This window comes from Coregonus clupeaformis, chromosome 36, assembly GCF_020615455.1.
Source record: "Coregonus clupeaformis isolate EN_2021a chromosome 36, ASM2061545v1, whole genome shotgun sequence".
NCBI lineage: Eukaryota > Metazoa > Chordata > Actinopteri > Salmoniformes > Salmonidae > Coregonus > Coregonus clupeaformis.
Window position 1 is genome coordinate 18,472,858 of NC_059227.1, and position 15,357 is coordinate 18,488,214.

The 15,357-nt window shown below is 44.4% G+C and overlaps 1 protein-coding gene across 2 annotated transcripts in view; it reads right to left on the bottom strand.

Annotated features, from left to right (window-relative positions):
* LOC121552795 (cation-independent mannose-6-phosphate receptor) overlaps positions 1-15,357 on the bottom strand; it is a 35,381-nt gene that overhangs the window by 11,825 nt on the left and 8,199 nt on the right. Inside the window, exons 3-31 of one of the 2 annotated variants that reach the window (XM_041865835.2) lie at positions 15,177-15,301; positions 14,564-14,662; positions 13,382-13,514; positions 12,800-12,911; positions 12,504-12,609; positions 12,145-12,304; positions 11,747-11,933; positions 11,520-11,623; positions 11,198-11,374; positions 9,785-9,931; positions 9,364-9,510; positions 7,815-7,952; positions 7,482-7,632; positions 7,065-7,242; positions 6,799-6,914; positions 6,461-6,620; positions 5,941-6,117; positions 5,733-5,834; positions 5,508-5,609; positions 3,808-3,982; positions 2,653-2,826; positions 2,353-2,502; positions 2,032-2,207; positions 1,839-1,926; positions 1,514-1,723; positions 1,276-1,406; positions 1,059-1,162; positions 801-931; positions 417-613 (exon numbers count right to left, since the gene is read on the bottom strand). In XM_041865835.2, coding sequence (XP_041721769.1) covers positions 417-613; positions 801-931; positions 1,059-1,162; positions 1,276-1,406; positions 1,514-1,723; positions 1,839-1,926; positions 2,032-2,207; positions 2,353-2,502; positions 2,653-2,826; positions 3,808-3,982; positions 5,508-5,609; positions 5,733-5,834; positions 5,941-6,117; positions 6,461-6,620; positions 6,799-6,914; positions 7,065-7,242; positions 7,482-7,632; positions 7,815-7,952; positions 9,364-9,510; positions 9,785-9,931; positions 11,198-11,374; positions 11,520-11,623; positions 11,747-11,933; positions 12,145-12,304; positions 12,504-12,609; positions 12,800-12,911; positions 13,382-13,514; positions 14,564-14,662; positions 15,177-15,301 — 4,157 coding nt within the window. Of the gene's footprint in view, positions 1-416; positions 614-800; positions 932-1,058; positions 1,163-1,275; positions 1,407-1,513; positions 1,724-1,838; positions 1,927-2,031; positions 2,208-2,352; positions 2,503-2,652; positions 2,827-3,807; positions 3,983-5,507; positions 5,610-5,732; positions 5,835-5,940; positions 6,118-6,460; positions 6,621-6,798; positions 6,915-7,064; positions 7,243-7,481; positions 7,633-7,814; positions 7,953-9,363; positions 9,511-9,784; positions 9,932-11,197; positions 11,375-11,519; positions 11,624-11,746; positions 11,940-12,144; positions 12,305-12,503; positions 12,610-12,799; positions 12,912-13,381; positions 13,515-14,563; positions 14,663-15,176; positions 15,302-15,357 lie in introns of both variants that reach the window. The other variant, XM_041865834.2, reaches the window with a different exon arrangement.

Below are 15,357 nucleotides of genomic sequence, written 5' to 3' on the forward strand. Positions count from 1 at the left end.
TCTGCGGAAGCTTATAGTTCCCGCTCAGCCCAGTCAAAACTGTTCGCTGCTCTGGCACCCCAATGTTGGAACAAGCTCCCTCACGACGCCAGGACAGCGGAGTCACTCACCACCTTCCGGAGACATTTCAAACCCCACCTCTTTAAAGAATACCTGGGATAGGATAAAGTAATCCTTCCACCCCCAAAAAAAAAAAAAAAAAAAAAAAAAAAAAAAGTATAATTGTAAAGTGGTTATCCCACTGGCTATAGGGTGAATGCACCAATTTGTAAGTCGCTCTGGATAAGAGCGTCTGCTAAATGACGTAAATGTGCCCTTGAGCAAGGCACTTAACCCTAATTGCTCCTGTAAGTCGCTCTGGATAAGAGCGTCTGCTAAATGACTAAAATGTAAATGTAAAATGTATGATCCCTTACCACTTTGTCCCGGTCACATTTGAAGCGTATGATGGTACTCTTCTTCCTCTGTCCACCGGGACACATCTCTCCATTGGTGTACTTGAGTACCAGGATGTTCTGGTCCCACTGTGGGGCAGACTCGGCCTCTCCCAGACTCACATAGTGCTCCCCACTCTTCAGACAGGACGCTGCGTTGGACGGACACTTCCAGGAGCCTACAACATGAGGAAAGAAATATATATCCAATGGTTCAGAAGGTGAGCATAATTGCACCACATTCAAATTGTGACTGAAGACTATGAGAATGTTGATATTTGTTCACACAATTGGGAAATAAAAAGGATATAGGAGCCACCAGTGTCCTTCATATAAAGGATTGTGGTGTCGGAGATAGGCACTTACCCCCCTGTTGCACCAGAGACTTGCAGACATTGATGTAGTAACGCTCCTGCTTCCCAGTGCTGGGCTCCACCACCCAGTTTCTGGAGTCCAGGGCCAGAGAAGAGAGGTCGTACGAGTTGCCATTAGAATCTCTGTGAGAGGAAGAATAAAAGGCAGTCAGAGAGATAACAGACAAAAGAAGAAACCAGTCATTGTCTGGGAGAAAGAGGAGGTTGTGGTGGGAAGAGAGCTCCCAGAATAGAATATGACTATGCGTACTGGTATGAGCAGCTGGTAGTTTTGACGGGGATACAGGCGAGAGCAGTACGCCAGGTAAAGAGGTAGGTGCACTCTGCAGTCTCCTTGATAAATTCTGGCACCCCCTATAAGCAGAAACAACACAAAACAACCCCAGTATCTACCACACTCAAGCACACTTTGGGACAAGCAGAAAAGTTGCATTAGACGTTTCATCTTTAGCTTCGCTCAGACTCACAGGGTTCATTTTAGGATGACAGGAGAAGTAGATTGCTGTGGATCTCTGGTAGATCTTGTGGCAGGTCTCCCCACCAGTGTAGTTGAGTACCAGTTGTTCTCCAACATAGCTCAGAGTCTGTGAGGCCATCCCTGTAATAAATGATTTAAAAAGCAACATGCCTGAGGTTTTTGATCAGTTACTAACAAACCAAAATCAAAGCTTTTTAAAGACCAAGTATATTACCATGTTTACATACCGGCAATTCTGTGGGTGCTGCCTTCCACCTGACAGGCTGACACCTGGTGACTTCCTGGGTCTTTATGTGTGCAGATCCCGCTCTGAAGCCCCCCGCAGACAGAGAAGTGGTACTGGTACTGGCCACTCTTCACCATGTAGTCCTTCCCTGACAGGGAGCTCATGTCAAACATGTAGCCACTTCTGGGGTCCTTGACTTTACAGTTTTCACCTGCAGGAGTCAGGGAGAGGAGAGTTAACTTGAGCATGATGATGACACTAGTGGAGAGAAGTAACAGTCTTACAGCCACAACATTAAACATGGCAGCCTCCTCTTTCAAGCCTACCTTGAGCACTGGTGAGAGGACACGCCTCGGAGGTTCTCCAGACGAACACATATTCACAGCCGTCTTGGCGGTCAAATACAGGAGAGCCCTGTTAGTAAAGGAACCAACCAAGAAAAATATAGGTATTAGGAGGGAAAATATATGGTAATAGGATCAGTATCATCAATAAGTAAAATTTCATTATGTTACTCACAGGGTTGGCGTCACACTGGAAGATGATACGTGTGGAGTAGTGGCCTTTGTCACAGCGGTCCCCGTTGAGGTAGACAATGCTGATGGAGCCGTCAGAGGCCACCTGTGGGCTGGACTGGACGTAGCCCAGGTTCACACCTTTACCCTCCAAGGTGCCACACGCACCCAAGAGACCAACTGCAGATGCATACATAGATGCATGTACAGTAGTTAAAACACAAAGCTAAACATTGGCAGAGTAATGCTAAACTGATGGTACAGCACAGAGGTATTCCACCTCACTGGCCAGCATATCAACATAGGCTCATGGCGTGTGACTCACCGGGGCAGCCCTGGACCGGAGGAAGAGGTTTACACACGTTGATGAAGAAGCTACGTTTCTTAGCCTGTTCAGCCGTGTCGATGGCCACCCAGGGACTGTCTTCACTGTCCCTGCTCAGGTGACTCAGGTCATACTCGTTACCATGGGAATCTAAAAAGAGAAGGAAAAACTATGTATTTTAATTAATGAAGAGACCCATTTCTATGACCATTTTTTTAAGGTGGATAAAGTGATATATGCCACGTTAGAGACGTACTGAAGACATCCATACTGTTTTGAAGACATTGACAGTGTTCCTACCAGTGATTTGACAGTCCACAGGGGCAGGGATGCATGCCAGTGCTGTGGAGAACTCAAAGAGGACATCATGGGTGACGTGTGTAGATGAGCTGAGCTCTTCTCGGACCAGTTTCAGAGTGCCAGAGTGGGCATCCTGGTCACACACAAAACTAATGGTGAAGGTGTTCCTGGTGCCTGGGGGAGAAGGGAGGAATCAGGTCAGTTATCAGACCAAATGCTTATGAACTGACTTATTAAAAAGGGATTTTCCAGAGGATTGAAAACTATGTTATTTTTTAAACCTCTCGTTTTGGACTCAACGTGTCAATGTATGGCTCATACATGCAAAATAAACGACCTACAGTCCTCTCCCAGCGGAAAAAGGCACAGAATCCTTACATTCAAACCTGCCATCACTTAGTGCCTGAGATCTAATTTACGTGCTCGTTCCTGTCATGTAGTGAACGTACGCTCTGAAGCGAGTGGGATGAGTGGCTACATGCGTTCACAATTAGTTATTTTGATAACAGCCAAAATACATAGATCAAATCCATGCATTTAGAAGATAACTGTCAACCCGATCAAAAAGACTGTACACTTAATTTTGGAATATATTGCACAACAGGTTATAAGGTTTTTACCAGGCGTGTGATCCCGATCCCAAACGTGATGGACAATGTTGATTGGCAGGTGGAATTATGTCCAATGAGGTTACAAGGTTAAAGTGGGAGGGATCAGGTCAGCCCAGTATTGTCCAATGAGGTTGCAGGGTGAGCCCAACATGCACACCATTTTTTATTTATTTTTTACTCTATGCGCACACGTTACAGAGGCTCGAGAACAATGACGTGATGCTGACGTACACAATTGTACACCATTTTGGCAGTTTTGGCTCACGAGCACTACTTTCAAAACTACTGACGGAAATTATACTAAACTTCTGGAAAATCTCTTTAAGTCAAAGAATGTTTGAGAAACGAAGGCTATAGCATCCAAAATAATGTGGATTCAATTTCTTAGGCAGCCATGCTATTATTGTCATAGTATCCTAACTGGCGATCTGTAATGTGCAACTCTTTTATATAAGACTGTGTGTACGATTTTTGTGCAAATCATGCATTTATGTCGAAGGGAGCAGCCGTGTTGATTGAAGATAGCTGGGTCCATTGACTGTACCTGTAGGCCTGTCCAGGTCTCCTTTGTATGTGAGTGTGAGCAGGCCGTCAGTAGAGTACTGTAGAGATCTCTCCACTCCTACAGGATCAACAACCAGGCCATTGTCCAGCTCACAGCCAGCTACAGGCTTCCCCTGGTCCTTCCCACACTCTGCCACCTCGTCACAGATATTCACCTGGGGGGAGGACAGTGTCATATAGTCAGGCACAGTGCCCAGAAACACTACTACACAAACAATGTGTATGTGTACATTTCACTGCAGAAGTCAACTCATGAACCTGGGGAAATGGATTCACTTTAGTTTACTTTATTTGACAGGGACGATGCACATTAGTCAACATTTCCGTGAATGTGCCATTTCTGCTATGCAGGCCAGAGACTACAACCTGCCACCGTGTGGAGAAGTTAGAATGAAACATAACTAAAACTGCTTGGATATGCATCGATCCCTGGTTCAAATGTTTCCGCGGACCCCAAACCGATCCAAATGTAGCATGCATCAGTCAGAAAATCGATTGAAACGTTACAAATTGCCGGTTCCCTAAAATTTTTTTCTCATATTACTTTCCTTCTACCTTCCCGAAAACCTGACCAATGAGAGGTAGGCCGCGCGTCACCTTCAGCATTCAAATGTTTGTAAAATGGCTTGTGCAATTTTAGGCTTTATTAGTTGAGTGATAACCAATGTAATTTGCTAGGTTATTGTTATCAAATGTGCTGTTTAAAATTGTGTTTTCCCAGAATAAAGTAGCCTAAGCAAGCACCTGAGACACGACTCATCTGGTTATATAGCCTACCTCAGGGGTGTCAAACTTTTTCCATGGAGGGCCTAGTGTCTGCAAGTTTTTGGTTTTTCCTTTCAATTAAAGACAACCAGGTGTGGGGAGTTCCTTACTAATTAGTGACCTTAATTAATCAATCAAGGACAAGGGAGGAGTGAAAATCCACAGACACTCGGCCCTCCGTGGAATGAGTTGGACAGGTGGCCTACCTGCTGATCGACTCGTGGCTATATACTGTAGGCTACTTGCTGATCGGGGCTTAGGCTAAATTAGATTTTATATAGAATTTTCAGGTTCACCATCAGCAATAGTTTTGGTATTTTTGCTTTAAACAATCAGTGTATATGGTCATTTTTAGACATACAGGGTAAAGTTGATAATTTCATAACGAGGCCAACAATCACTTTTTCTACACGTAGTGCACGGTCAAAGCGGGAGGAAAAGAACACTTCCAAACGGTCTGCCATTCGATTTTGAAACGGGGGTGAAATCCAAAGTTGTGCTATGTAATAGCTAATTTTTTAAGATCAATATTTATACATTACGAACTCAAACCCTTTGGAACTGCAAAAATTACAAATTAATTAGTGGGTAATGGTGATTTCAGATGAAAAGTGGGGGGACAAAAAGCAAACATTGCCCCCCTTATCTGATAGCGTGGTGATAGATGCCCAGTTTCATCATAACCACACACACAGAGAGAGAAGTCAGCTCAAAGAGCTCCAGCAGAATGGAAAATGAATGTGTTTATGCAACAAATGTTAGTGCATCGAATCGTATCGCATTGATTTGTTCTTCTAATCATACCGAATAGTTTCAAACTAAAACGTATCGTTCCTGTATCGTATCTGAGCATATGCATCTAGATACGTATCGAATCATCTTGAAAGGGACAGATGAACATCCCTAGTGACTTACCACAAAAGTTTTCCCATTCCCCTCAGCCTTGTAGCCAGTCTTAGAGGACAGAGGATGCAGATTGAACTCAAAGCCGGTGTTGGGATCCCTCACAGAGCAGGTCTGCCATAGAATAGAACAAAACATTTAAAAAATCATTGACGAGACCTCCCCAATCTAACAGAAGATCTAAAGACTTTATGGGCAAACATTTGCTTCAAGTTGATGTGGAATCCAACAGCTCACCTTGTTCTTCTCATCAGCAGTACTGATGGCACAAGCTGCCCCGGTCTCCCACATGAAGTTGGCCGTACAGTTTCCATAATTGAGGAAACGAGGGCCGGACGACTGCAGATACAGACAAAGAAAGGCACATCTCACTCTTAAAATCCTAGACAGACTTTATGATATACATTTTTTTGACATTGCTTTATAAATATGCCATTTCACTTACCACAGGTCCTCTGGAGCAGACCAGGTGGATGTGTGTAGTGTAGGTGAGTTTCAGTCCATCGGAGATGCACTCGGAGCCGTCTGTGTACTCCAGCAGCAGGCGGTCCTTCTCTTCGATCACTGGACCTCTCTTAGCCAGGCCCATGTTACTGACAGACACCGTTTCAGACAGAATGCCCTGAAGACAACACACAGAGAAAGACCAGGATCACGTCGAGCTACAGTTCAGTACTAAGACAGACCCACAGCGGATGGCTACCAGAACCAGAAGAGGGATACTAACAGACTTACCTTAAATGTATATAAATAACAAAATAAATATATATAATTTTTGAGGAATAGTCTCTGAACTTTTTCATGCTGTTTAATGCGCTGTTTTCCTGATAATGCCATTGGTTAGATACTGTACTCTGGTGATATAAAGAAACTGAAGTACAAGTTCCATGACCAAAACAGTGTATATCACACATCATAGTGTGTAAACCTCATCCTGTAGGTCATCCTGGAGCTTTTACACTAACCTGCTGAGGCTCGTATTTCATCTGGCAGACGGAGGCCTGGCGGTCACAGCCCTGCACGGCATTCAGAGGACGACACACGTTGATGTAGTACTTCCTCAGGTTGTTAGGGTCAGACAGGTCCATGGCCTGCCAGTTCCTCCCTCCACTAGACCGGGAGAGACTGGGAGAGAGGAGGGTTACACACATTCTTCAAATATTGTTTCATGTCTGCCTTCATTGGACATAACTAGGACAGAGTTTTTCCTGATTCCATGACCTGACCAGGACAAAGTAAGCTTTGTGGTCTGGGAAAACTCTGGGCCCTAGTCATAACATATCCTTGTGCAGGGAATTCTCACCTGGAGAGGTCGTACTGGTCCAGAGTGTTGGGGTCTGTTACCACACACTCCTGTGGCCTCTCTGGACAGGCGTAGGACGTATACCACCTGAAGTTATAGGTGTACTTGTCTTCCAGCTGTGAGGATCAATATGGTTATAAATAATGGTATATTCATGGTATAAATATTATACAGGTGGAACAGTGCATAGGTGAACCATATGAGGAACTACTTATTAGAGATTGGATGAGATCTGTCAGCAGGACAGGACAGGACCCAGTCAGTACCTGAAACTCTGGCTTGCCGGCGCCGGCCTCTCGGTCACAGAGGAAGGAGATCATAGTGGAGCGAAGGGTGTGCTGCATGTTGTTGTACTGAGAGCCGTTATTGTAGGACAGCTTGATCATCCCGTCATAGTAGGACAGTTGAGAGGTAAATTCCCCCAGGCTCCATGAATTAGAGCCACTGTAGCAGACAGACACACCAAACATAAGAACAGAAGCTACAGTATATCCATCCATTACTTCAAACTAAAACGGTCAGTCCATTCAGTCCTCCTCTAACCTCAGTCTGAACTCTAAAGCACATGTATGAAGCCCAGATATAAGCTTGATCCTATTTTCCTACTACTGTAATAGGGCACTTCCACCTATTGTATATCCACAGGGATTTAGTATGACATGATTTAAATGGTTAATACATGCCTTTGGTCCACTTGGCAGGCCCCAGCCTTCAGAGGGCATTTGGCTGCAGTGACAGAGCCACAGACGTTAATGAAGTAGTCATAATCTCCATTGGACATGTTGTAGAAGCCTCCTCCAGGTTTAGACAGGGGGGACAGGTCAAATGAGAACCCTGTAGAGAGAAGACAAAAGAGAAACAATTATAGTAACGCATCAAACAGCCATATTACATCTCCATAATCTAAACCTCCTGTCCTTGTCTCCCTGCCTCCATATGAAACAATATTAAAGTTCTGGACAGGTGGACACAAATTGCTGTTAGGCATCTGGGTCCAGTGGGTCCATGTGACCTACCAGCTTGGGGGTCTTCCACCTTGCAGTTGTCCCCCTCTGTCCTGGACATGACGCAGGCTGCAGCCGTGTACCACTCAAACTCATACACACAGCCATCACTGGACACACTCCGCATGATGGGGGCGCTCTCTAGGTCACCTGGGTAGAAGGACAGGGGGAGAGAGGGGCGCACACACAGAAAGTCAGGAGGAGTTGAACAGGTAGACTTTAAAGACAACATGAAGGTAGAACTGAATGCTAGCTAGCTCCACTTTCAGGTAGTCTTGTCACGATACCAAAATGTTGACTTCGGTACCAGGTTTAGTATCACGATACCAGATCCCAAAACAATACCACAGCAAAAAAGAAGGTGTATTAGCCATAGTCACAGAATGACACTTGTTCCAGAAAGATATTTTGAGTTCAATATCATTAGAGATTTTGGATTTCTGAATGTATGCATTAATGAATCAATTATACAAATCATACAATAAATTTGACTTTGGTAAAAAAAAAAACAATCTAACTACATAATTATTTATTTGAATGGTAAATCAAGCTGTAGCCTATAGGCCTATTCACAATACAGGTAAATGCATATTCAATAGGAGTGTGGGCATGCATTAAGTTATTTGGACAGATGAAAAACAATCTCTTTCCATTCCAGCTGGGACTTACATTATTGTACTGACCAACAACATTTGCATAGAAGAAGCAATCTCTTCTTTTATAAAAGTGCGCACTGTCTCTTTAAGACCCATGACATCATTCACACAGTCATTCACACAGTCATTGAAACACAGTCATTTCGAGGTTCCAGCACAGACAATCTTGACTGGGAGAGACTAAGTGAATAAATAATGTTCTGGTGACAAATCAGCAATATTTTGCATTATGGCAAAGGCATCACTTTCCTCCTTAACTAGCTTTAATGGCGGGACGTAAAACATTTTTAAAAATGGAAAGATATGTATACTGTCTTAATTTTCCACCACCATTTTCGGATTTTCGGATGACTTAGGATGTTGCACACCGTGTCCGGAAATGGTGGTGGAAAACTGTTTTATTAAGACAGTACATGTATTTTTCATTTTTTTTGGGGGGGGGGGGGACGGCCCGACATGAAACCTAGTTAAGGAAGAAAATGATGCCTTTGCAGCCTGAATGGAGGATGCTTTATGTACGAGCTGGTCCACAAGTGTATTACCGGCTGGGCACATCAATCCAAGACGATAGTGCAGATCTAACGCCCACTATCGGCTGCCTAGCCTACATTGGAAAGGGTTTTAGCCTAGATCTAGCAATGACTAAGTGGAGCAGGCATGGTGCTCTCATGTTATAAGGGGACATCGGCAGCACTGATACAGACTTGATCCTCTCTCAATCAGTAGACGACGTGAGACACATTTGACAGAAGTACCGAAAGTAACAAAAATTCTAGTACCGAACCGTTTTTCATGTTCTATTAGATCAAATGAAAAAAAGAGTTTCAGTATACAGTGCAACACTACTTTCAGGCAAACAGTTGTTCACCTTGGACTCCGCAACTAACTATTTCTAACACTGTCACCTGGCTTGCACTTCAGAATCATGATGGTCTTGATCTTCATGTTCTTCCTGCATTCTCCTCCCTCAGTGTATACCAGCTGTATGTCGTTGCTGTCGGTCTTGTTAGGGGAGGTGAGAAATTTGCCCAAGCTGATGACTTTGTCCTTTCCTAAAAGAGAGGATGGAATACATATTTTTTAAGGCAACAAACAAGCTACAAACTGTAAGCCATCTTGGTCTCTCAGATTTGACAGTATGCTGTCCGTGTACAGATAAGAATTAGGGCCTGTATTCAGAAAGCGTCTCAGAGTAGGTCTAGGCTCAGGTTTGCCTTTTAGATCATAATGAATGAGATTGCATGGATATGGGGGACCTGATCCTAGATCAGCACTCCTACTCCGAGACGATTTATGAAGACAGACCCAGATCTTCTCCAGACGTACCCACGGCGCAGATGGCAGCGTCCTCGGGACAGGTGCTGGTGGCCCCCTGCTGGAGGACTTTGTGACACACATTGACGTAGAAGCGCATCCTGTCTGACTTGGGGGCATTGGCATCCACAGCCTCCCAGTTCTGGGCCAACTCAGACTCTGAAAGGCACAGATAACACCAAGACAAGTTATGTGGTTTAGCATATACACTGACTATACAAAACATTAAGAACACCTGCTCTTTCCATGACAGACTGACCAGGTGAATCCAGGTGAAAGCTATGATCCCTTATTGATGTCACTTGATAAATCCACTTCAATCAGTGTAGATGAAGGGGAGGAGACAGGTTAAAGAAGGATTTTTAAGCCTCGAGACAATTGAGACATGGATTGTGTATGTGTGCCATTCAGAGGGTGAATGGACAAGACAAAAGATTGAAGTGCCTTTGAACGGGATATGGGTAGTAGGTGCCAGGCACACCGGTTTGTGTCAACAACTGCAACGCTGCTGGGTTTTTCACGCTCAACAGTTTCCCGTGTTTCTCAAGAATGTTCCACCACCAAAAGGACATCCAGCCAACTTGCCAACTGTGGGAAGCATTGGAGTCAACATGGGCCAGCATCCCTGTGGAACGCTTTCGACACTTCTCAGAGTCCATATCCCGATGAATTGAGGCTGTTCTAAGGGTGGTTGTGGTGGGTGCCACTCAATATTAGGAAGGTGTTCCTAATGTTTGGTATACTCAGTGTACAGTATATTTAAATGTATATTTATTTATTTATATAATTTTGTATTTTACCCCCCTTTTCTCCCCAATTTCATAATATCCAATTGCGATCTTGTCTCATCGCTGCAGCTCCCCAATGGGCTCGGGAGAGGCGAAGGTCGAGTCATGCGTCCTCCGAAACATGACCCGCCAAACCACGCTTCTTAACACCCGTCCGCTTAACCCGGAAGCCAGCCGCACCAATGAGTCGGAGGAAACACCGTCCAACTGACGACTGAAGTCAGCCTGCAGGCGCCAGGCCCGCCACAAGGAGTCGCTAGAGCGCGATGAGCCAAGTAAAGCCCCCCCGGCCAAACCCCTAACACAGACGACGCTTGGCCAATTGTGCACCGCCCTATGGGATGCCCGGTCACAGCCGGTTGTGACACAGCCTAGGATCGAACCTGGGTCTGTAGTGATGCCTCAAGCACTGCGATGCAGTGCCTTAGACTGCTGCTCCACTCGGGAGGCCTTAAATGTGTATTTAAATGTATTAGGGCTCATACTCATCTTTCTGTTCACTTTCACTTAAAGTATAAAATTAGAAGTCAAGGGGCTGGTCATTTACATTCATACATGCTGATCTTTAACTGGGATGTAAGGTGAACGCAGTGTTCAAGCTCTCTGTAAATGGAGATGATCCAGGACTCCATCTTACCAGGGTAACGTGTTAAGGGGGACAGGTCATAATGCTTATAGTGCATAGTCTTCTTGTCTGTGACCATGCAGAGTAGATCCTCCGTCTCCTTGACACAGGCGTAAGCCGTCTGCCAGTCAAAGTAATAGGTGCAGTCTGTCTCACCAGCAAACACAGGCGAGCCGCGGCCACCGTTTCCTGAGAAACACACAAATAAGGAATAAGGGGGAATGTAATGGACATGACTTGGATCTGTCATTGTGGAGTGGCCTCTACAGCAGAAACCATTGTTCATTTAAAAGGGCCTTGCTTTCTCTTCGGATATGCTATGGGTTATGCTCACCTGCCAGTTTGTTGCACTCAAAGTTGATGATGGTCATGCGCTGAAAGCCCGAGCTACACCTGCTCCCATCTGGATAGATCAGAGTCAGATCTCCATCAGAGTACCTGGAATAGAGTGCAATAAAAAGGGACAACTGTTACAAATAAGGGGAAAAGAAAGAGAGAAGCTGAGATGGAGAAAGCGGAAGACATCTGGCAAGAAAAGGAGTTTATTAATATTTAAGAAACCTTAGTGTTTGATTTTTGTATCTCCCGGCAATCTTTTTGACATCTCCTGTTGCTTTGACTTGGCAGGCTGACACATAGTGCTGGTCGTCACCACAATCTCCTGCCTTGGTTTCCCCACACACATTCAGGTAGTAGGAATAGCTGTCCTTCCCATCGCTGCTCTTGGCCTCAGCCATATAGGGATCGTCTGTAGCTACACAGACAGAACGTGACGCAGTGATATATTTCAACACGTCATTCACTGTTAGAGGAAGTAGCTTAAACTGTGAATAAAAATTAGCCTGAGTCAGTGAGAATTGGGACAGTCATATGATTATTCATAGCATTACTTCCTTTTATTACACAAAAAATATGCAATGTTTCTCAAAGCCCACAATGCTCTGGGCTGGTGGACTCACGGCCTAGGGTGAGGTGGGTGAGGTCTATGCTGATGTCGTGCTGCTTGCTGGTCAGGGTGCAGTTGTGGCTCTCCAGGTAGTCTCTGTGGCAGGCATACTCTGTCACCCACTCTACCTCGTACCTGCAGTTGGACTTCGCTGTCATCTTGGGGTCACTACCCTGTAATGGCAAGGTCAAAGGTCACACATGACTAAAATTACATCTTAACTGCCTAAGGGAGATCTTGTCGTTTAATCCAGTGTTTAAATGTAGTATTATATGAAATACCACTATTCTATGTATTAACACTTTCTGTAGTATGATTAATTATGTGATCAATTGGAGATCCATGGGACAGACGCCCAGGCTTCCGTCTTACCTCCTGCCTAAGTGAGGGGCAGATGAAGGTGATGGTGACAGCAGGATTGTGGCCACTGCAGAAGTCCAGCGGGCTGTCTGAGGCTCCCTCGTATCGCAGGCTCAATCTGACACGGTAAGAAAGAGAGAGAAATCTGCAACTCAGCAAGGCAACGCAGCTCTGGAGCTGGTCAATAGCCAAGAGGTCAAAACAAAGGTCTTGCAGCAATTACTAAGACTGAGGCAGACTAGAGACAGAGACTGCTAGCTAGCAATTAGCATTGCCTGTGTTTTTGTATGGCATTAGCGTGGCTGTACCGGTCCTTGGAGATCAGCTCCAGCTGGGTAGTTGGTAGGCCCATGCTGAAGGAGCCGTTGCTGGTGGTCAGGCAGGCAGCAGAGCCTGCGGTGCAGGGGCTCTCTGGTCGGTCTGTAGAGGAGGCAGAGGTGAGATGAGCCTAGGGATTAAGAGTGTTCGGCCAGTAACCGAAAAGGTTGCTGGTTCGAATCCCCGAGTCATTTAGCCACCCTCATGAAGCTGGTTGAGAGAATGCCAAGAGTGTGCAAAGCTGTCATCAAGGCAAAGGGTGGCTACTTTGAAGAATTTCAAATATAAAATATATTTTGACTTGTTTAATACTTTTTTGGTTACTACATGATTCCATATGTGTTATTTCATAGTTTTGATGTCTTCACTATTATTCTACAATGTAGAAAATAGTAAACATAAAGAAAAACCCTTGAATGAGTAGGTCAAAACCTTTGACTGGTACTGTATATGCTAATGAACAGTGATGTAGATTCATGATGTACATTTTTATACCGTATTATTCACAGAATAGTAACAGGCAGGTCTAAAAACAGTATCACTGAACAATTGAGCACAGTAAAGAAACTCACTTAAGCTTCTGCATATGTTAATATAAAAGTCAACATCATCATCCGAGTCATCCACCAGGTAACCATCTGTGAGTTTGATGAGTGGGTTCAGGTCATGCTTTTTCCCATCCGTGTCAAAGACATAGCAGGGGACCTAGACACAGAGTGAAAGAGTAAAGAATTACAACATGACAGGATTGATCGTCTTCTATTTTCAGTTTGTTCTGGACTGGTACCTACTGTAACAGAAAATTAATATATACCAAGTATACCAAACATTAGGAACACCTTCCTAATATTGAGTCGCTCTGGATAAGAGCGTCTGCTAAATGACTAAAATGTAAAATGTAAATTGAGTTGAACCCCCCCTTATGCCCTCAGAACAGCCTCAATTCGTCGGGGCATGGACTCTACAGGGTGCGAAAGCATTCATTTACATTTTAGTCATTTAGCAGACACCCATATTCAGAGCAACTTACTGGAGCAATTAGGGTTAAGTGCATTGACAGATTTTTCACCTAGTCGGCTCGGGGATTCGAACCAGCGACCATTCGGTTACTGGCCCAACGCTAGGCTACCTGCCGCCCTAGGGATGCTGGCCCATGTTGACTCCAATGCTTCCCACAGTTGTGTCAAGTTGGCTGGATGTCCTTTGGGTGTTGGACCATACTTGTTACACACAGGAAACTGTTGAGCATGAAAAACCCAGCAGTGTTGCAGTTCTTTACACAAACCAGTGCGCCTGGCAACTACTACCATACTCCGTTCAAAGGCACTTAAATATTTTGTCTTGTCCATTCACCTTCTGAATGGCACACATACACAATCCTCAATTGTCTCAAGGCTTAAAGATCCTTCTTTAACCTGTCTCCTCCCCTTCATCTATACTGATTTTTAGTGGATTTAACAAGTGACATCAATAAGGGATGTCATGGAAAGAGCAGGTGTTCTTAATGTTTTGTTTACTCAGTGTAATATTGGAATGACTATTCATTTTTTTCCCCTTTGAACAAGAGGCATCAAGTGACTTTCTGAGAACTCGTGATTTTCCACAGTGTGAATGTGCTCGTCACAGACTCACCTCACAGACTCACACAGTGGGACCAACGCAGCCTTACACACTGTCACTGACTCACACACACCACAAAGGGGTGACATACACACGTCCTGCCCTGACAGCTGCAGACCACTATTCAGACATACCTCTTTATTGGGCTTGTATTTATCCTTTTTGCAGGCTGCATATGTTCTCCATTCAAAATAATGAACACACTGGGCCACAGTGACAAACTCTGGTGTTCCCTGGGGGTAAGATAAAAAATATAGTTCAAGTTGACATATGACATACTGTTTGACCTGACAGTTTGCTTTGTCTCATAACTGCAACAGTAGAAGTGGGTGTGATGGCCTACAAGGAAGTCACTACTAGAGGAACTGGACTAGCAGCATGATTACTGTGTTTGTTCAGCTGCAAAGCTACTGTTCCACCCATGGTCTCTCAATACTGCAATCACATGGTCACACTTATCAACAAGCAGGCCTGGTATTGTTTTTTTATAAGGATAGGAGGGCACTGTATGATATTTAATATAAATGTTTCTCAATAGAACTTAACATTTTCAAATAAAGAAACCACCACAGTGGTTGCAGTTTCATTACACCATCGGATTGACAAAGAACAACGCTTTGTGATGAAATTATTCTCAAACTAAAACCCACAAGTGTGGTTTGACAGGAAATTCATAAGCAGCTTTCAATACATATATTTCCCATGACTTCTCTTCCTTTGTAATGACAGGTGCTACTTGTGACTTACCATAGTCTTCCCACACTGGAAACTGATGCTGCTCTGGACATTAGTACCGCTACTGCCTGGGCACTTCTCAGTGCTGTTGAAATCTATCACGCTGCTCCCAGTCACTTTCTTTAAGGACAGATCCCCTGGAAATAGAAGTGGATGAGTGAGAAACACATGCCTTTTAAACATGCAAATGCTG